Source organism: Dendrobium catenatum, unplaced genomic scaffold (assembly GCF_001605985.2).
Source record: "Dendrobium catenatum unplaced genomic scaffold, ASM160598v2 original_scaffold_185271, whole genome shotgun sequence".
Classification (NCBI taxonomy): domain Eukaryota; kingdom Viridiplantae; phylum Streptophyta; class Magnoliopsida; order Asparagales; family Orchidaceae; genus Dendrobium; species Dendrobium catenatum.
Window position 1 is genome coordinate 763,132 of NW_021503689.1, and position 21,469 is coordinate 784,600.

The following is a 21,469-nucleotide window of genomic DNA, read 5'->3' on the forward strand; positions in this document are numbered from 1 at the left end:
GCACCGACACGGACAAGGCGACAAGGACACGACACGACACCGACACGGGACAGCTATTTTTAAAAATATAGGACACGGGTACGGTGTGGACACGACATAATATTTTTTTTAATATAATATATAATAATTTTTAAAAATATAGGACACAGACATGGCGTGGACAGATGGCTCTTTTGAACCTTCACCTAATCCACCCCCGCTAGTAGCAGAGCTCATTTTACTAACAAACCAATCATACATATGAGTACACCAAATTAAATTGATATGGAATGAAATCAAAATATCCTAATAATAAGACAACATGAATACAACAATATACCAGTCTGCCAGGGGTCTAAGGGGGCGTTGCCCCCTGGCGGGGTTCGACCTGTACTTTTTAAAGTTCTGCTTGTTTTTAAAGTTCGTAAGATGTGCGCTGTCACACCTTGCTACCACCAATGATTGGCGTAGGACTGCGATTTTTCACACCTACACCAAAATCAAGAATAAGAACTATAAGGTCATCGTGGATAGTGGTTGCTACATCATGCTGTCTCCTCCAGCGTGGTGTCCAAGTTGGGCCAGTCTGCCGCTCCTCACCCCAACCCTTATAAGATAGCATGGGTCAACTCCACTGCCTTGGAGGTGAAGGAAAGAAGCTTCGTACCTATCTCCTTTGTTGACTATAAGGAGAATGTTTGGTGCGATGTGCTGATTATGGATATTGGACAAATCCTTCTGGGTCGTCCTTGAATTTTTGACAACGATGTTCGTATCTATGGGCGTTCGAATATCTGTGTGTTCGAAAATGCGGGCAAAAAGATCAAACTTTTGCCATTGCAGCCCCGGTCAAGGATGACTCCAAATCCAACCATGTTAAGTCCAAGAAAGGACTGAACCTGGTCACCGCCAAAGTTCTGGACTCTGAGATTGCTCAAGGAGCACCCTTGTATGCCTTAGTTGGTTGTGAGACTTCCATTGAGTCCGACAAACCAATCCTTCAAGAAGTCCAACCTATTCGTGGCTAGTTTGCTGATGTCTTCCTTGATGATCTCCCATATTAGTTACCTCCACTTAGAGACATTCAACATGTGATAGTCTTTATCCCTAAAGCCTCCTTTCCTATCCTGTCACACTATCGCATGAACCCCGCGGAACATGCTGAACTCAAGAAGCAGGTGGATCAGTTACTGCAGTGAGGTTTCATTAAAAAGAGTTTGTCCTCGCGTTGTACTAGCCTTTCTTACTCCTAAGAAGGATGGATCTTGGAGAATGTGTGTTAATAGTCGTGCTATCAACAAAATCACAGTCAAATATCGTTTCCCTATCCCGAGGCGGGAAGATATGCTTGATATGATGATGGGTGCCACTCTATTTTCCAAGATGGATCTCAAGAGTGGATACCACCAGATCCAGATCCGACCTGGTGATGAGTGGAAAATTGCCTTCAAGACCAAGGATGGTCTCTATGAGTGGTTAGTATGCCTTTTGGGTTGAGTAACACTCCGAGTACGTTCATGAGGATTATGACTCAAATGTTGCGCCCTTTTATGGAAAATTTATCATCGTCTACTTTGACGACATTCTTATCTATAGTCAATCGGCGAGTCAGCATTTGGACCACTTAAGGCAAGTTTGCGAGGTCTTAAGGAAGAAACAACTTTATGCCAATCCCAAGAAATGTACCTTCCTTATGGATCGAGTTTTTTTTTTTTTTGGTTTTATTGTGTCAGCCCAAGGGGTCTCTGTAGATCCCGGTCTCTGTAGATCCCGAGAAGGTGAGGGCCATTGTAGAATGGTTTTTTCCTCAGAACATCCGGGAAGTCCACAGCTTCCACGGACTAGCCACCTTTTATAGGAGATTCATCCGAAATTTCAATACAATTGTATCTCCTATCATTGACTGTCTTAAGAAGGGTGATTTTCACTGGACCCTGGCTGCCACCAGAGCTTTTGATGAGATTAAGAAAAGAATGGTGGAAGCCCCAGTGATGAGACTTCCTGATTTCTCCAAAATCTTCGAAGTGACCTATGATGCTTCGGGGGTCGAAATTGGAGTCTTATCCCAGGAAGGTCACCCTTTAGCTTATTTCAGTGAAAAGTTAAATGACATTTGATAGCACTATTCCATGTATGACAAAGAGTTTTATGATGTAATCCAATCTCTTCGTTATTGGCGACACTACTTGCTTCTGTAAGAGTTCGTTATTTTCTCGGATCATGAGGCTTTGCGTTATATCAAGTCCCAAAAGAAGTTGAATGCACATTATGGTCGATGGGTCGAATTCCTTCAGGAGTACACTTATACCCTTAGACATAAGATGGGAGTTGAGAATAAAGTTGCTGATGCTCTCAGTGTCGTACGATGACTACCACTAAGATGAGAGTTGAAGTCGTGGGTTTTGACCAAATCAAAAGGACTATTTGGAATGCCCAGACTTTAAGGAGACTTATTCTTTCCTATCCACAGGCAGCACATGCCTTGTGGACGATTTCCTTCTAGAGGATGGTTATCTTTTCAAAGCTCAGAAGCTTTACATCCAGAGCACATCCCTTAGGAAATTTCTTTTGTGGAAACTCCACGCCGAAGGCCTTTTTGGGCACTTCGGTCGGGATAAGACGATAGAAGTCGTGGAGTATCGTTTCTTTTGGCCCAGTCTGAAGAGGGATGTTGGTAGGATGGTCAGCAGGTGTCACACTTGCCAGCTGGCCAAGCAACGTAAGCAAAACACTGATCTTTACACCCCTTTGCCTGCCCCCAGTTGTCCTTGGCAGGTCGTTAGCATGGATTTTATCTTAAGCCTGCCCAAGACTATTCATAGGAATGACATCATCTGTGTTGTAGTCGATCGTTTTTAAAATATGGCCCATTTCCTATCTTGCTCCAAAACATCCGACGCCTCGTCGCCTCCCACATAGCCAAACTTTATTTCAACGAGGTCGTCCGCTTATATGGTTTACCCAAAACTATTATATCGGACAGGGATGTCAAATTCACCAACTATTTTTGGAAGACCCTATGGATGAAAATGGGCACTAAATTGCAATTCTCAGCATCCTTTCATCCACAAATTGATGGTCAAACCGAGGTCATCAATAGGAGCTTAGGAAATTTGTTACAATCCCTGGTAGGTGAGCATATTAAGGATTGGGACTCCATACTCCCTCAATTGAGTTTGTCTATAATAATTCTGTGAACCGAACCATTGACCTAAGTTCCTCTAATATTGTTTATGGTTTCAAATCTAGACAGCCGCTAGATCTCATACCTATGTGCTATAGGTATAGGATTTCTAAGTCTGCATCCACATTTGCATGAATTACATAAGAAAATTGCACGCAAAATTGAGTTGAGCAACATTAATTATAAGCTTCATGCTGACTTTAAACGAAGATTTAAAACTTTTGAGGTTGGTGACTCAGTGATGATGTGGATTCATCCGGAACGGTTCCAATAAGGAACTGTTAAGAAGTTACATGTTAAAAGTGCGAGGCCATTCAAAATAATCAAGTGAATCAATGACAATGCTTACGTGATGGATCTGCCTGCAGAATTGAGCATTAATCCCTCCTTTAACATAGAAGATCTGGTTGCCTATGACGGTCTGGAGTTTAACCCGCCAAATCCACTTCAATTTGAGCCTTTTGTGACCCCACCTTGTGAGGACCCAAGCTTACCTCCACTCCCAAATGTTTCCAACATATCTATAGCGGAGAAGGTTGACATGATTTTAAGTGATGATATTATTTCTACAAAAGGTGGTGGTCTAAAAAGGTATTTGATTAGGTGGAGAGGCAAGCCCGAGTTAGAGAACACCTGGATAGAGTGCAAGGAGCTTCAGCAGATCGATCCAGACGCACTAGAGTTCTACGAGAGCACTCAGAATGTGTAATCGACAGAGTTGAGCTTTTTCCCACCTCAGGAGAGTGATGAGGACATCTGGACATGGAAAGTTTATCATTGTGTGTCCTTAGATCTATGGTCACGAAGGCACTGCTCTACTTTTGATTTTCATATTTATTATTGATGTATTAGTTTTATTTATGGAAATTTTATTATGCTTTTCCAATTTTGCCCTTACTTAAGGGTTTAGGTATGTGTAAGCCCTTGGGCATAGTAGTACTTTGTATTTTCTCATTTTATGGGCTATTTAAAGCCTCCCTCCTCTTCTTTGAGGGGAATGATGAATATGAAATAAAATTTCCTGCATATTGTTCTCTTGCTGTGAGAGTTTGTGAGTCTTGGAGAAATCCCTAGGAGAGAGAAAACGGATCACCCACCAACCTTGGAAGCGTCCAGGTTCTTGGTTCTTCTTCCTTATCATTCTTTCGTTCCTTTTCCTTTTCCCTTCCTCCTCCATTAAGCCGCCAGCCTCCCCATCTAATCCCATCCCCATAGCCGCCGACCTTGTCCCTCCACCCCACCCAACCGCCTTCCATCAGCCTAGCCGAGGCCGCCGTCCTCCATTCCTCTTCCTTCCCTCCCACACGTCAACTCCATCAATTCTTGCCTTTTATATACTCCCAATTGTGGAAAGCCATAATTTCAAATTTCAAATCAATTTTGAAATTTGAATTATTTCTTAAAATAAAAATCTTTTTTAGGAAGGTTCCCTAAATCTCATCCAAATCAACTTCCAATTGGATATGACTTAATTTCTTTGGCTTCAATTAAGGATCCCATTTATGCAAGCATTAAAAACCCTATTCAAAATCCTCTCCCACTCTTGATGCCGTCAGCCCACCTATCCTCCCCTTTCCTAATGAATTCTCTCCATTAAAGCCTCCAATCAACTCTCAATTAAATCCCCCACATAACCGGCTCCTTCCCTCCACTCCCCAAATTCAAATTCTTCCCCAATGTCACCCCATTAATTCCTCCCCACTTTAGAAATTAATTCAATGCTTTCCCTCCTAATTCTCCCTTCCCCTCTACCTAGCCGCCACCCCCTTGGATCTCCCTAACCCTTAGTACAACTCTCTCCACCCTGTAGTTTCCCCACCTAGTCCTGAATAGCCCAAATCTCTGTCCAGAAATTCTGGACCGAGAGGAAGCTACCCGGAATCCCTTCTCAGCAATACTGCTGTCCAGACTAGACCCCACATGTTGTTCAATCCCTATTCAGGTGCTGTCCAGGGATTCTAACCGCCCTCCTTGCTGTCCAATTGTTTGGAGAAGGCTAAAACTGTTGCCCGAGGTTTTTCAGACGTTGAGGTGTGCTGTCCAAAGGTTCCTGTATCCACCAAATGCTATCCAAGCTTGTGAGAAGGTTGAATCTTAGCAAAGGGCGAACTCTTTCCTTCTCTCATACCTTCCTCGTTGATCCGTACTTGTGGTTTTGATTGATTCATTCAAAATCTTGTAACGCTCCGCTAAAGCTTAGTGTTTAGTAGGAATTGTGTGAGAGATCTTTCATAGCACTACTCTTGTTGTTAGATTAGGGATTTCTTGTTAAAACCTATCTCATATGCAACGTCAAGAGTAATTGTTTGTTATATGGTTTTTACGTTTCGTAAGTAACTTGGCCTAAGCTTGTGTTTACCGCTCTTTGTGTTTTATTTCATTGTTTAACTCACCATAAAGCTTTAATTAACTTGCTCTTAATCATCAAGCGTGCAAAATCCTTATCTAAGTCATAATTTCATATATATCCTGCATCAGTGTTATTTATCATAGTTGTTTTGCGGATTACGCTTCAAAATCCCTCACTTTTGAGGTTCCCGTTGAGTAGGTCACTGCCATCAAATTAAAATATAGGGAGAACATTCTTTAGATAACACTGTGGATTAAATTAGCTACAGGATTTTTGCAATAATTTGCAGCTAGTCGATGATACCATTGAGTAAACGGGGCAGTTGAGGCTAATGAGTCATTGTCCGTTGCACATCATCAGTTACAATCTAGCATATAGATTGGCCTCAAGACTTGTTCATTGGCTAGGTTTATAATGCAACTTATGGATATGTGGCATAGGCTAGATATGCCTTACAGGTATACAAAAATACATTACGAGCAGTTAGAGTTTATGAGGCGGTATATGCGTCGATGTTCGACTTTGGGAGCATCCTTCTTCATGGGCACTTGTGATTTAATTTTGGGACTTTGGAAGCAATACTTATTGTGTCAGCCTCGATGAGCTGAGGATTATGCTATGGGAGTTAAACTATGTTAGGACTACTGAGTTGTTGTCATCTTTTTGAGGAGTGTAGCCAATATCCAAAAGGATTTTATCGTCTTACTCATCCATTGCAAACAAGCATACTTATTCTACATATTATAAGTGTTTAACATGTATCTTATAATTAATATGATCAATAATAGGTTTATAATAGAAACTTGATTTGCAAAATAATATTTATCACAACTGAAATAATTTACATGAAAATAAATATCGCTACCATATTGATCATTTAGAATTTTAAAGAATTTATATAGCGCTAATCATGGCAGAACTATCAACCTCATATGATTATTTTTTTATGAACATTAATTGAGATATTTTTAAAATATGTATAGCAATAGGTTATTTTGAAAAATACAAATGGCAACTTATAAAATATCTAAAAAGTTATTACAAGCATCAATGATAAATACCTTAATTCGGAAGAGTATGTTTATTCTCAAATAAATTAAAAATTATTTATCTCAAAGTGAGCGATACAAAACTTAGTTTAATTGAGATCTCAACAAAGCACACCAGGTGGGAATTAACTCGAATGTCTCATATAATATGAATTCTCAATCAATTACACTTGCACAAATAGGCATTGAAAACTAATTGCTTGTTAATATAAATCCAACATAAGCAACATATGTTACATGACTATCAACTCGAATTAATTGTAATCATCTTAAAGAATAAACCTATCATTAAGAACATCAAATTACAGTTTCTCTAACTATAATATCAAAACACGTGGATAGTTTCTAGTGTCTCATTAATATTTATATTAACCTAAAACAACGGAAAAATAAATAATAATACAAGAATTAATCTCCTTTCACCAAATTGTGTGTAAGATGAAATAACAATGTATCAAGAATAATAAAGAGGAAGGAGGAGACAATGAATAAATATTGTTCATGGAAAAAAGAAGAGTTGCGGATGCCTCTCAATTGAAGAGGAAGATGTGGAGAAATGGCTTATTGTTGGTATCTTTTAGTTGAGGAGGAGATTCTCTATCATTAGTTGTTAGAGAGAGAAACAAAGAGGGAGAGAGCAAGGGGAAGATTTTGGTGGCAGTGGAGGAGGTAAAACCGGGTCAGAGTGTGAAGTCCTGCTTTAAGTAATGAGTAGAGATAGCTGGGTGTGTGTGATTCATGTTATGATTTGAGTAGAGGCGGCATTGTGCAGTTTGCATGAGGAAATCAGGCGATGCATGTATGAGATTTGGGTGAAAGGAGTGTTTGGGGTCTTTGTTTGGTTCAAGACCAGTTTGATCTACTTGGGTTCTATTTATTACACACAATCAAGATAACTTCATTGTGATTTGAAGTAAGATTCGAGCTCCGCTCAATAAAAAGAGTCCATGAATGATCCTAGCTTGTTCATAGATAGGCAAATTTGGTCGTTACTACCCCAAGGTTGCGTGACTTGTGCGAATCACGTGGGAGGGAGAAGCTAAAATCTTTTGCAAATCACTTGAACGTATTGATTGTATTAATTTTGTGAACCATATCCATTAAAAAGGGAATATAACAAAATAGAAGCTAAAATCTCTTACTTCCCTCCTGAAAACTGCAACCATTAATATGGCATTGGAAGATGTTTTGATGGTGTTTGTGAGTTGTAACTTCAGAAGGAGAGTGCAAAGGATTGTTAAATTTATTGTAATATAAAAAATAATTAAAGTGTCACTTCCAAAGTTAATGTAATATACGGTTGGTAGCACGCTTCTATCTGCCTTGAGTAATGCTCTCATTCGGCTTTTTTTGTGGGGCCAAGTGAAACAAGCAATGGAATGTTTTTCCAAGTTTCCAATAATTTCAGCTTTCACTATGTCTCCAATCATAGTATTGTACTGTTGGAAAACTTGCAATAACAGTGTGATTTAGTCATGTACTGAGAAACATAGCTTTATCACAAGACTACTAAAACTTGTCTTTTACCACTGTTTTATTAGAAGATGCTAATTAACAACGATAGCTTTTTCCTTACTAAAAAAATTGTTATCGATTGAAGGACCTGGTGAAGACTGAGTGTGAAAGATGGCACAAAATGGGGAAGAGTATAAAGTACGAGACTAGGAACAACAGACATGGATACAAGGCAGGTGCTCTAAAAGAAGGAATGAAGCACAGCTATGTGCAGAGTTGCGAGTTTGTTGCCATCTTCGATGCTGATTTCCAGCCTTCTTCTGACTTCCTGATGAGAGCCATGCCCTTCCTTATTCATAATCCAGACATTGGACTCGTTCAAGCTCGCTGGAGGTTTGGTAAGCTTCTAGGATTCATCTTCTGGGATTAAATTTTAACAAACATAAATATAACTAGAATAAACAGACTAAGTGATGGCGTAAGCAATGCTCTGATGATTAAACCTGAAAAATGATAGCAGCCACTATGAGGCCGTCATGACTTCTGCAAAGTCCAGCTTGTTTTAAAGAGGTTAAGTTATATTCACTTTCTTTTTCAATTATTGGTTGCATAAGGATTAGGTCAGAGCAACATTTAAGATTCATTGTTTTCTCCCGAAAAAAGGGAACTACAGAAGTTTTTAGATCCAGCAGAAACAAAAATGGCATGTATGACCGTACAAATTTTGTTGCTAATAAGTGTAGTTGTCGTCTTCTACTTCTTTCATCATTCATACTCCCAAGAATTTGTGGAAGCATAATAAGCAGCACTCACTAAATTAACAAGCGATATACAATCTTCTAAGAATAATAATTTAAAATTATCTTACTTTAAATTCTCTCATCATCAGAAGATCTAGTGATATTTATAATAATTGGAAAATAGTTTGTTGTATTTTTAATTTCAACATATACAAAATTTATGCAATCCTAGGAGAAATTCTAATAAGAATTATACAAAATTAGGGAAAAGAAATAACTACAAATAATTACCTTAGTCCCACGAAGTGATGAGTTAGCTGCATGGATCCCACAAGTCCATGAGGTTGCAACATCAAGGATGGAAGAGGGTGGAAATCAATCCCAGGAATTGTTGAGTTGGCAATAGCGATCCCACAGATCCATGGGGTGTAGTATCTAGGAAAGTGGAGGGGTGGAAGTCAGGGAGCTATTTTAACACTTTCTCTCAAGTGAATAAATAGATGTCATCCATTTCAAAATTGCCTGATAATTTTTAAAAGACTTCCTCTGATAATCATTTGGTAAGTATGTGATAAGTAGATAAGGCTTTCCAAAACACTTTGATAAGAGGTTTTTCTACTGTTCTGCATTTGGCTCTGTGTATGATTCAATAGTAAAATCTTCCCCTTTTTAAATAGATTTTTTTTTGTAGGGCTTCCCTCAAATATTGTAGAATTCTATACACTACCTTAAGGTGTGATCTTTAAAATTGTGAATGAATTAACTCGCAATGGGCAATGTTAAGTCTATCATGTGATAAGTAGAAAAGCCTTCTAAGGCTCTTTGATAAGTGATTTTTCTACTGTTGTGCATCCAGAGCATTTATATGTTTATGATTGAGTTTTATGAGGCTCTAGATAGGCCTGCATCCTAACTTACCTGAATCTTTGTTAGACATCAGCATATAAGATTAGATCAATATATTAGATGTGAAAAATGTGCTAACAACAATAGAGTCTACTAAAGAAGAAGAAAATCTCCAAAATTGTCAAAATTGGTAATATTGAAAAGATGGTCTACAAATTATTATATAGAAGTATATGTTAATTTGCAAGAATGTAAACTTTACGGAGTAGTTTTGAAATGAATAATATTCCTGGTTTTTTTTTATTTTTACTGTTCATTTATAACTTTTATTGTGGCTGGATAGTGAAAAGTAGTAAATCTAACAATTTTCTCTGACATGGTGGGCAGGCTAAGACTCCAAAAATTTCCCTTAAATGAGAGAGACACCAGCAGACTATCGAATTTTTCAATGAACAGTGGACTTAAATGAACAACAGGGGACTGAACTTGCAAATTATCGAACCGCAGGGGACTTGACTTGAACAAATTAGCAAGAAACCGAACATTAAATTGAAAAAATCCATAATCTTGATTAAAATACAAATGGTGAACAATAATCCTGACCATATAATTGAATATCAATGAATAATCCAAGGGGGAAATGACTAACAAAACCTTCAATACATATGAATGACGAACAATGAAGTTTAATTTACCTACAGCATTTGAATAATTACTAGCAAGTTTCAACAAGCAATACAAGATAATACATTAAACTATGTGAATAATAATGCATAACATGTAAGGAATGTGACATGTCTAGCAAAACAAGAAGGCCGTAAAGAAGATGGCCTCTTTTCTATCAGTACCAATTAACTAGTAGACAAATATGCTAACTCGCCTATAGATAACAATGCTGACTGCCGTCCTACAAGTATATATCAGAAGATTGTGATGAATACAACTCGCTCACAAACATCAATCAGCTACAAAGAAGTCATACACTTCCTGTAGGCAATAAAAGAAGACTTCTTATGCATATAGTAGACTGCTTGTCGATAAAAGTAGAAACAATTACAAGAAATAGTAAATGATCTATCACGTGCGCGACAGTTAGCATGCAAGTGAATATAGCAATCTGCCAATCAATATACGTGGGGAAATCAACAATGAATGCAGCTCACCTGGTAGTCAGCATTAGCTTGCAGATGAATACACCAACTCATCTGTGGACAATGGAACTTCTTGCAAGCACACACAACGCAACAAGTAATGAATGCGAACACCTGTTGCAACGACGAAAGATTTTATGTATGCGTAACACTGATAATCAACATGTAATGAATGCTACAGCTTCCTTGCAATCAACGTCAATCCACTTGTGTACGATACAATAGTTCCCTGTGAACGACGGCAGTCAACATGCTTGAAGAAGTTTATAGATGAATGCAAGCTCACATGCAAGAAATAACATTTCCTATAAGTGTATTCAAGAAGATCGTGGTGGATGTACAGGAAAGACATAAAACTCGTTTGCAAGCAGTGTTAATGAAATTAGCTTTATGCAATAGCCCTTATATGGATGATAGCAAGCAACAAGCAAGCAGCATAATGGAGCTTCAACAAACATGAACAAGAGGATTGTAGTAAGTGTAGCATATTGCCTACCATCAGAAATAGTGAATTCATGGTGAATACGAGCTTCTACGAGTAACCGTAGGAAGCTCATCATGCACGTAGCAGCTCGCTTATAGGTGGCACCTGGAGACCCATCATGCACACAATGCAACCTGTAAGAAAATACATAAGATCTTCATCCAATGCAGACACCTACAAGTCATTGTAAGAGACTCGTCATGACTCAACATGCTATTTATGGGCAAATGCAGACAATAAATGGAAGCTCCCATCATGCACATTATATGCCATCCATAAGCAACTGCAAGAAATTCGTTAATGCATGATAGTGTACCTGCCTAAAGTAACAAATGACCCGTAACATAACAAAAGATGTAGCATTCATCCCTGAGCAAAAGCAGGGAGTCTATAGTAAAAACTATGGACCATTGGTGAATTGAAATAATAAATTTGCGGAATTAGGCTATCACTCCAGATATCGGCCTACTTCCAAGCAACAGAAGATGAAGTGTGCTAAATTGCACTGCCTATACGTAATGAATTAAGTACAATGCTACACCACCAGATCTACAACACTTGTGAAAGCAAACAGAAGCCGTTTCTTAAGCTTGAAATAAAATTTGCACAAACTTTAGTGAAAATCACTTAGCGCAAATAATTATATATTTAAATATTTAAATACTTCCCTTTTATGCATTAAAATATGATTACCCTCATAGGCCTCGATAAGCGTGATGTATGCACATACGTGACATCTGAGGATGTTGCGCGGGTCAAAAAATTAACTTAAGTTCGAGCTTAATCCTTCTATGTGAATAGATAAGAGTCAACACGCCTCGAACCGTCAAACAAATATACGGTCGTATCGCCGATCGAGATATTTATTTTATGCGTTTATATTAGGCCCTCAAGGTCAAGAACAAGAAAAATCTATTAATAAAGGCATAAAACCGACGACGAACTCAATCATCTGTTGATAAATAGATAGAGTTAACAAGGTTCAGCCGAAAATTAAAAAAAAAAGCCCATAAATACCCTGATGATGATCATGTTGATAAAAAATCTGAACCGAAAGGGACCTCAAATATTTAAAAATGTCTCTTAAATTCTCAAATTAAAAAAATACTAGAACCTAAGATATTTAAAACAGAAATTAATCATAAAAAACTTAAAGCAAAATATCCATTCACCCTCCATAGTAGTTTTCCAATGTGAACAAATCTGAAAAGCACTTCAGTTCACAAAAAGCACATACCTGGTCGAAAATATCACTAGAATTCATTCTCAATATGTCTCTTGCTAGTAAAGACGTGATGCCACGACCCAACCCGATCGGAACGAATCCCATCGCGTTGAGTCGCGATGGATGAATCCAGGATCTAGCTTTGGAATTTATTTTCAGACTTTCTTCCAATACACAAATGAAAACAGAAACACAGAGCTACTACGAACTTCCAAATACACAGAAAACTCATCCATGATTTTCTTCTTCTATCATTCTTCAAAATAATCATATACATTACAGGACATGGCTTCAAACAAAAGATACAGAACAGAAAGTAAACCAGCCATGATTGTACAAAAATCAAAAGAGCAAAATACCTATGACTTTCAATCAGATCCTGAACGGCTAGTCCAAAACTTCCTTCCCTTTCATAGAACCTGAAAACCACGAAGATAACCACAGTGAGCTAACAGCTTAGCAAGACTACACTAGCCGATCTAAATTTTCAGATTCTCACATTCCAAAACAATTCATATAAATAATAAAATAGTTTATTCAGATAGCCGTATAAAAATTCAAATATTTATCAGAAATCCAGATATACAAACAGAATTCAGACAATCGTACAAAAATCAGATAATCAGATAGAATTCAAATAACATATATAGAACTGATAATCATACGAAATCAAATAACAGATACAGAAGAACCGAATCAAATTTCGTATCACATAATCATTCAAATCACATTTCAGATCACATTTTAAATCACATTTCAAATCACATATCCCTGACCCAGACAGAATCTCAAAGAATTCTGGCCCCTTATGCCTCCCTTCCTTGATACAGATAGAATCTCAAAGGATTCTGGCCCTTTATGCCTCCTTTTGTGCTTATAGCACTAGAACATATCAGATATACAGAATTATAAGATCAGAATTCATTTTCATATTCTCGGACCCAGACAGAATCTCAAAGGATTCTGGCTCCTTATGTCTCAATTTCCTGACACAAACAGAATCTCAAAGGATTCCGACCCCTTATAACTCCCTTTTGATATCATTCAAATCACATCAACCATCAATTCATATCAAATTCAGAGAAATCAGATTCGTATCAGAATATCGTCTGAGAGTATAACGACAAACAACAGAAATTCAACGGATCAGAAATTCATAGTTTCAGAAAATTACCAAATTACCAGAGATAGTGTAAAACATCATTTCAAGACTTTCATTGTACTGAAGCAATATTTTTCAACATCCAGATAATTTTTTATTCGATAAAAACCCCACAGAATTCAAAATACCCGGTGAAAATTCTCCAGAAAATGCTCAAAATGTGTAAAATCATTATCTTGAAAACATACCAAAAGTTACACAATAAAAGTTTTACCAGTGCAAAGATATACCCGTTTTTCGCTAACGGAAAACAAATTTGAAACAAAAATTCCATCAAAACTCACATTTCTGAAAATTGAGAAAGGCATAATGTGCCTTACCTCGAGTCGATCAACTTTCCCAACTGTGGCGACGGACGAAAATGGACTGAAGTCGCCCAAAACGCAGATTTCTCCCTCTTTCATTCATTTTCTCTCTCCTCTGCTTTCTCTCTCTTCAAAAATATCTCAAATCCTCTATTTAATGAACTCTATCGTCCCGACGATGTTCCTGGTTCGTCCTGGGACGATCTCCTCAGTTGGTTCACAAATACTATTCGTACAAACGAAAATTACTCTTCGTACAGGGATGATCTCCTCGAGTTGCCATCGTACGAACGATGATCAATTTTGTCCCTGGGCGAAGCTCTCTGTCTAAAAGCTTTCAACTGTTCGTCCCGGACGAACCCAACTTCGTACGGATGAACCTGGAAGGAAAATCCAAAACATGCTGAACACGAAAGAAAAAGGGTTTTCACAATCTACCCACCTTAAAAAAAAATGTCGTCCTCGAAATTCTCAAAGCAAAACTGAGTCAGAACAGACTTGGATACGACTGTCTCATATCCGATTCTTTCTCCCAATTAGCCTCTATGGCCGCTCTAAACTTCCACTGAATCTTAATCATAGGAATCTGTTTACTTCTCAGCTTTCGCACATCATAAGCCAAAATCTTTTCAGGCTCTTCTCTATACTGCAGATTTGCCTGAACTTTAACATCGTCAGTAGAAAGTTTCTTTCCAGAATCAGATATTCACTTTCTCAAATAAGATACGTGAAACACGTTGTATATATCAGACATCTGATCAAGTAATAACAACCTGTAAGCAGAATTTCCAACCCTTTCAATGATCTCAAAAGGCCCGAAATACCTCGGACTAAGCTTGCTTCCTCTTCCAAATCTGTTAACATCTTTCATCGGACTGACTTTGACGTACACAAAGTCACCAATCTTAAATTCAACCAATCCATGCTTCTGATTATAATACTTCTGCTGTCTGTCATGTGTATATTTCAATCTTTCCTTAATTAGATTAATGATGCATTTAGATTTTTGCATTATTTTTGTTTTGAACAATATTAGTTATATTTTCTATTTTTGTTTTATTTTTATGCTATCCAATGATGGTGGTAAATCCAATGATCATGGTAGGAAAAGGGTTTGGGTTATGCTATACCTTGGGTTTTGCCGGCCTTGGGGGTCACCTTGTCCTTTGTTTGTTTGCTGGTTTTATGGGAGCTGGCTGATTTCGGGATTTTGAGCTTTAGTTGTTGAAATTTTGGGTTGCAAACTCCGATTCATTATCATGTGAAGGTGTACTCATTATGAGCTAATGTTAGCTCTAATTCAGTATGAGGTTGCAAGTTTGATGAGTGGATCTTGCCCTTTCATCTCCTGATGACTCTTGGGCTTGGTGCAGTATTTGCTGGTTTCGTTTGCAGTGACTTTATGTGGTTGTTGGTGACGAAGCCCTCCTTTGAATTGCTGAAACCGGTGGAATTTTCTGTGCTGGGAACCGTGGCTTTGCCCTGAGAACTGCTATGACGTTTGGGGTTTCTCTGTGCTGATGCCGGGCCTTAATGCCTTTGGTTTCTTGTTGCGCTCTCTCGCACACTGGCTGGAAACCGTGACTTTCTGCCCTGCTGTTGGGATATCCTGTGGAAAAATTAGTGGCTTTTTATCATTCCATTTTTGGGGATTATCCTGGGTTTGGTTTGGGTTTCTCCCTCTATTGAACCTATATATATCTCGCGCTGTTTTTAGAAGAAGAGAGAGAGTCATGGCTGTATTTTGAGAGCAAAGTTGCTATAACGCTGCGGGTTTTCTTCTTTCGCGAAAGCTTGAGACTTTGTCCACCTCTTCCACCTCTCTGGAAATCTTGCGAGCTTCTTTCCCATTTCGTCTCGGCTTCTAACCTCTTTCTCTCTCTACGCAAGGTCGCACTCCACCTAGTATCTTTCTTCTAGTTCGTTGGTATGGTTGTTGGCTGTTTTGGTGAAGTTGTTGGCTGTTTTGGTGGCATTTGCTGGAGAAGTTTGGTAGGACATTGGACCCCTTTGCAGTGGTGGACCCTTGGTTTGCATATCTAAACCTTATTTTAAAATATATTCCTACAATCGGTGCATGTGAGGAGTCCTCTAGTAGGATGTTCTGAGGATAGTGTTTGTTTGTTTTATGTTTGTTTCTTTTGCTAACTTTTCTTGTTGCTTTGATTTTTTTGGATGATCCCTACTTTTCTATTCTGAATTTTAGTGGTTCATTTAGTCTATTGTGTTCTCCAAAAGTTTCTCAAAGTTATATAAAAGTGAGTTTTGATTTACTTGGTTTTCTCTTTGAGTTTTGTTCTAAGTTGCTTACATCAATTAATTTTCATCACAGTATCATCCACAAAATTTGAACTCATCACTTGTCTATCGCCCACCTCAGTCAAAGTCAATGGAGTTCTACACTTTCTGCCATACAGAGCTTCGTAAGATGCCGTACCAATACTGGACTGATAACTGTTATTATATGCAAATTCTATCAAAGGGATATGATCTTCTCAACTGCCTTCAAAATCCAAATTCCAAAACACATAATCTCAGAAGATCTTCCAGTACCTGAATAGTCCTCTCAGACTGTCCATTAGTCTGCGGAGGAAAAGCGGTACTGAAATACAACTTCGTGTCGAATGCTTACTAAATACCTCTTCATAATCTAGAGGTAAACCTGTCATCCCGATCTGATACAATCACTTTCAGTACACCATGTAATCTGACAATCTCTTTAACATAGATCTAAGCTAACTTGTCCACCGGATCTGTCTGTCTAATCGGAAGAAAATGTGCGGACTTTGTCAGTCGATCAACAATCACCAAATAGCATCATACCCCTGCCTTGATCTGGGGAAACCCATAGCAAAATTCAGGGTCACCTCCTCCCACTTCCACTTAGGGATAGGCAATGACTGCAAAAGACCTTCAGGTCGCTGATGCTCCGCCTTCACTAATTGACAGGCTTCACGTTTCGAAACAAACTATGCTATATCCTTTTTCATTCAGGCCGCCAAAATAAGTTTTTCATATCTCCGTACATCTTACCACTTCCTGGATGAATAGTATAGCATGAATAATGAGCTTCGTGCAGAATTTTTTTTCTCAGATCTCCAGACATAGGAACCCAAAGTCTATTCTTACATAAAATAATACCGGAATAAAAAATTCGTAGTTCAGATTTCTTACCAGACTTGATCTGATCAATCAACTTCAAATATTCTGCATCTGATCTTTGAGCCTCATGAATCTTTTCTTCCAAAGAGGGTTGAATACTCATCTGAGTCACTATACCAAAGCTCCAATCAAAAGAAGAAATCACCTCCAACTGTACTCTTTCCATATCTCGTATCAGATACTCATCAGAAGTAAGCTGTAAATATGATAATTCAGAAGACTTCCTGCTCAGAGCATCTGCTACCACATTAGCCTTACCAGGCTGATACTAAATGGTCAGATCGTAGTCCTTAATCAACTCAAGCCATCTCCTTTGCCTAAAATTCAAATCCTTCTGAGTGAATATGTATTTCAAACTCTTATGATCCGTGAAAATCTCACACCTGATGCCATACAAATAATGACGCCAAAGTTTCAAAGCAAATACAACAGCAGCCAATTCCAAATCATGCGTCGGGTAGTTTTTTTCATGTGGTTTCAACTGTCTTGAAGGATAAGCTATTACCCGACCATGCTGCATCAAAACGCATCCCAAATATTTCAGTGAAGCATCACTGAATACATGAAATCTTTTCGTAGCAGATGGAAGTGCTAACACTGGAGCAGAAGTCAAACAATCCTTAAATCTTCGAAAACTAGCTTCACACTCCGGTGTCCAAATAAAAGCTACTGACTTCTGAGTCAGTCTCGTCAAAGGTGCTGAAATTTGAGATAATCCCTTCACAAACTTTCTATAACACCCAACCATACCCAAGAAACTACGTATCTCAAACACCGTAGTAGGCCTTGGTCAATTTTCTGGGGATCAACAGAAATACCTTCGCCTCTCATTATGTGTCCCAGAAAAGAAATACTCTTCAGCCAGAATTCACATTTGATGAATTTTTCATACAACATATGCTACCTCAAGGTCTCCAATACACTTCTTAAATGTATGGCGTGATCTTTCTTAGAAGCAGAATACACCAGAATATCATCTATAAAAACGATTACAAATTGATCCAGGAAGTCTTTGAATACTCTGTTAATCAGATCCATAAAAACAGCTGGTGCATTAGTCACCCCAAAAGGCATGACCAAAAACTCGTAGTGTCTGTATCAAGTACTAAAAGCTATTTTCGTCACATCAGCTTCTCTCATCACCTGATAGTAACCAGATCTCAAATCAATCTTCGAGAATACAGAAGATCCAGCAAGCTGATCAAACAGATCATCAATCCGTGGCAACAAATACTTATTCTTGATTGTAACTTTATTCAAATCTCTATAGTCAATGTTGACCTCATTTTTGTATGAGGTCACTAAGGCACTTCCAAACTCCAGATTAATTCTAGATCCTAGGGTCCACTCTAGACCTTAGGATCCTGTTTTAGAGCCAGACCTTAGGGCCTACTCTAGAGCCTAGGATTCCCTAGGATCCTATATCCTAGAACCCCTCTAGATCTTAAGACCACTCCAACCTCAAATCAATTCCTACCTTTGATCAACTCCAACTTCAATTTGATTCGTGAGTCCCAAACCTGAAACAACCCAAGAAAAATGAATCTTAATAGAGAGCATCAGCAAGTGGTTAAAGATAAAAAAATAATTGATTAACATTTGATTTTGATTAAAATTAAATTAAATGGAATTTTAATTGTCATTAAGAATTTCAATTTCAATTGATAAGAGTTGAATATGGTTGATTTAGAGGGTATTAGTTTTTTTGGATTAATATAAAATTTATGATGATTTATTGAATTTTCCTAAAGTCCTTAAAAGGGCTGATAATTTGACATTGGCTTAATTTCTAACATAATGACCTCCAAATTGAACTCAATTTAAACCCTAAGGTAAAAGTCACAGTTTACTATGTTCAAGTTTCACCCTATTGGGTGTTTGTCAACCCCCTATGAATTTTCTAGTTATTCTAGACATTTCCTTATATTATTTTTCCTATGTGTCTCTGCTATTAATATAGGCATGAACTTGTGTGTTACCCTGACTATCATACATCATCCACAGAACTATCACAGCAAAATATTAAACCCTAAGGAGTTATGAATTTTTCAAGTTTAGGGTCCAAAATAGACCCTTTACACCTTAAAAATCTCATTATCACAGGAATTATCTTGAGCATCTGAACTGAAAAATTATTAAACTGCTAAGATACTCAATAATCACCCACCCAAAATTTGGGCTTCATTTGATCACGGATTGTGAGAAAAATGATAATAAATGAAATTTCAAATAAACTCAAATATCATCACAATACAAGAAATCAAATTAATATAATTTATTTTAATAAATACTACATTAAATGTATCTTATCCAAACGAGCCCAAGAACGCCTGATTTTCTGGCAATCGATTTTGCTGATTGAAAGATTTTGTAGCATTTAAGAGCATTTTTTATTCAAAATTTGAGTCAAATCAGCTGACGTGGTGATGTGGCGGCGTGAAACGTGAATGCCACGTCACCCTCCAACGCGTGGGAATGACCACGATCAACATGGGCAGCCCATATCCAGAATCTGAGCCGTCTGATCTTCGATCGGACGGATCCAGATCTTCTCTAGTTCATTTGGAATAGAAATCTTTAACGACTCATTATCTTTTCAAAAATCTCGACGAAAGTTGCACGAAATTTGAACTGTAGCTAGAGGCAATGTCTCATGCCTAGGTTTTGGGGGTCCATCATTGCAAATAGCTCAGTTTCAAATTTGAAATATAAAACTTAATGCGTATATTAAACCCGTTGGATTTTTTGGCGATCTTGGGCTTGTTGGAAAGCTGGCAAGTCATCTTCTCAACTTTGCTGAAGACACCAAGGAGCTAGATCTCGTCGGTCGAGTTTTAGTGAAAGTCCCTCTTTCTCTCTCTAGAATCTCTCTCACCTAAAATAGTGATTGAGGCTTGGAAATGGTGGGAAAACTGAAACTGAATGTGCTGACGTGTGATGAGAGCTCTTAGAAGGTTGTGGTGGTCTGCGGAAGTTTTAGAGGCTTTTGATATATCAAAGGGATGATGAGAGAAGGCCCGCCTTAGGTCAAGTTTCCCCCCACTTTAACTTTTGAGCTTTGGATTGGATGGTTGAGATTTGATTTGGAGTGGTTAGTGAGGGCATGGAAGTGTCCCTATGCTGCCTCAAAGGCTATGGAATAGGGTTGTGGCTTGAGAGTGACTTCTCTGTAGTCCATGTGAACGAGGGACCACCCTTTTTCGCATTTGAAACCAATGCCAAGCCTTGGCTAAGGGGATGATTAGCCTATTAGTGGGGGAGCACATCACCATCATGTGACAGGTCAGACTACCACCAGGATTTCCAAGGTGGCTTGATGATGTGGCCAAGAGTTAGATCAAGTGATTTGAAATTAGGCAAATACATGAAGTTAAAGAGGGTCTTTTGACCTGCTCCAAGAATGTGTTGACGCAAGTCAACCTAATATGAGGATTGACTTGAAAGTTCTCTTGGACATGTTCATGGTTGTCTAATGATAATTTGTGAAGGATTGCATTTGATTCAAATGGGCTTGAATGATTGAATTGACAAGTTTTAGGTTAAGGGTTGATTTGGCTCAAACCATAGTTGACTGGTGTCACACTTGGTTCAACCAAAGAGTAAGTTTGGGTTCAATGTGTTCTCCCTACAACAAAGGTTTCCATTTAGGATCCATTTAAATGACATTGTAGAGAGAATATTTCAAAGGTTGATAAGTCAAATCAAATTGAGTTTACCAAAAGTCAAAAATCCTCCTTTAAGCCGGCATTTTGGTCATTTCTGGTCCTCAAGTCAATTATGGGTCAATTGAAATCTAAAAAGATATGAATTATTGCTTAAACAAGTCAATATCAAGGTATCTAGGAGGGATCAAAAGATTTGGGAGGGCGGCTCCAAAGTCAAAAGTTCCACTAAAGTAAAGGTAGTGGCATTGGATTGTAAATATTCGAAGGTTTGCATATTGGAATTGATAAGTTTAAGGGGTTAGAGATACTTAGAATGGGGCTCAAAAATGGAGGGTAACCTCTAGAAGACATGTCTTACACTTTGTAAGTGATAGATCCCGAATCGAGGCCATTTGACGTTTGAAATGTTTGAAAAATATCCTGAAAAGGGTGTTTAGGACTAAGGCCTTAGGGCTTGCGATTATGACGTCTGGATTTTCTGATCGGAATGGATTCCAGTTTGAATGATCAATATTTGGGGTGATGCAAACGATGTTCAGACATGTAGTGTTAAGAATGAAGGATCAAAGCAAGATCAAAAGGTAGAATCAAAGTCAAGTTTGAGTTGGATCTGTTAATTGACTGATCAAAGTTTGGGTGTGTTGAAGTTGAGATTAATTGGGATTTGAGTGAATGAAGTTGAGAATTTAAATTGATCAAAGGTAGGAATCAC

The 21,469-nt window shown here is 38.1% G+C and overlaps 1 protein-coding gene across 3 annotated transcripts in view; it reads left to right on the forward strand.

The window, feature by feature from the left end:
• LOC110108624 (probable glucomannan 4-beta-mannosyltransferase 9) overlaps window positions 1-21,469 on the forward strand; it is a 72,533-nt gene that overhangs the window by 19,478 nt on the left and 31,586 nt on the right. For all 3 annotated transcript variants that reach the window (XM_020839343.2, XM_020839341.2, XM_028692376.1), the window contains exon 4: window positions 8,163-8,415. In XM_020839343.2, the coding sequence (XP_020695002.1) occupies window positions 8,163-8,415 (253 nt within the window). The remainder of the gene's footprint in view (window positions 1-8,162; window positions 8,416-21,469) is intronic.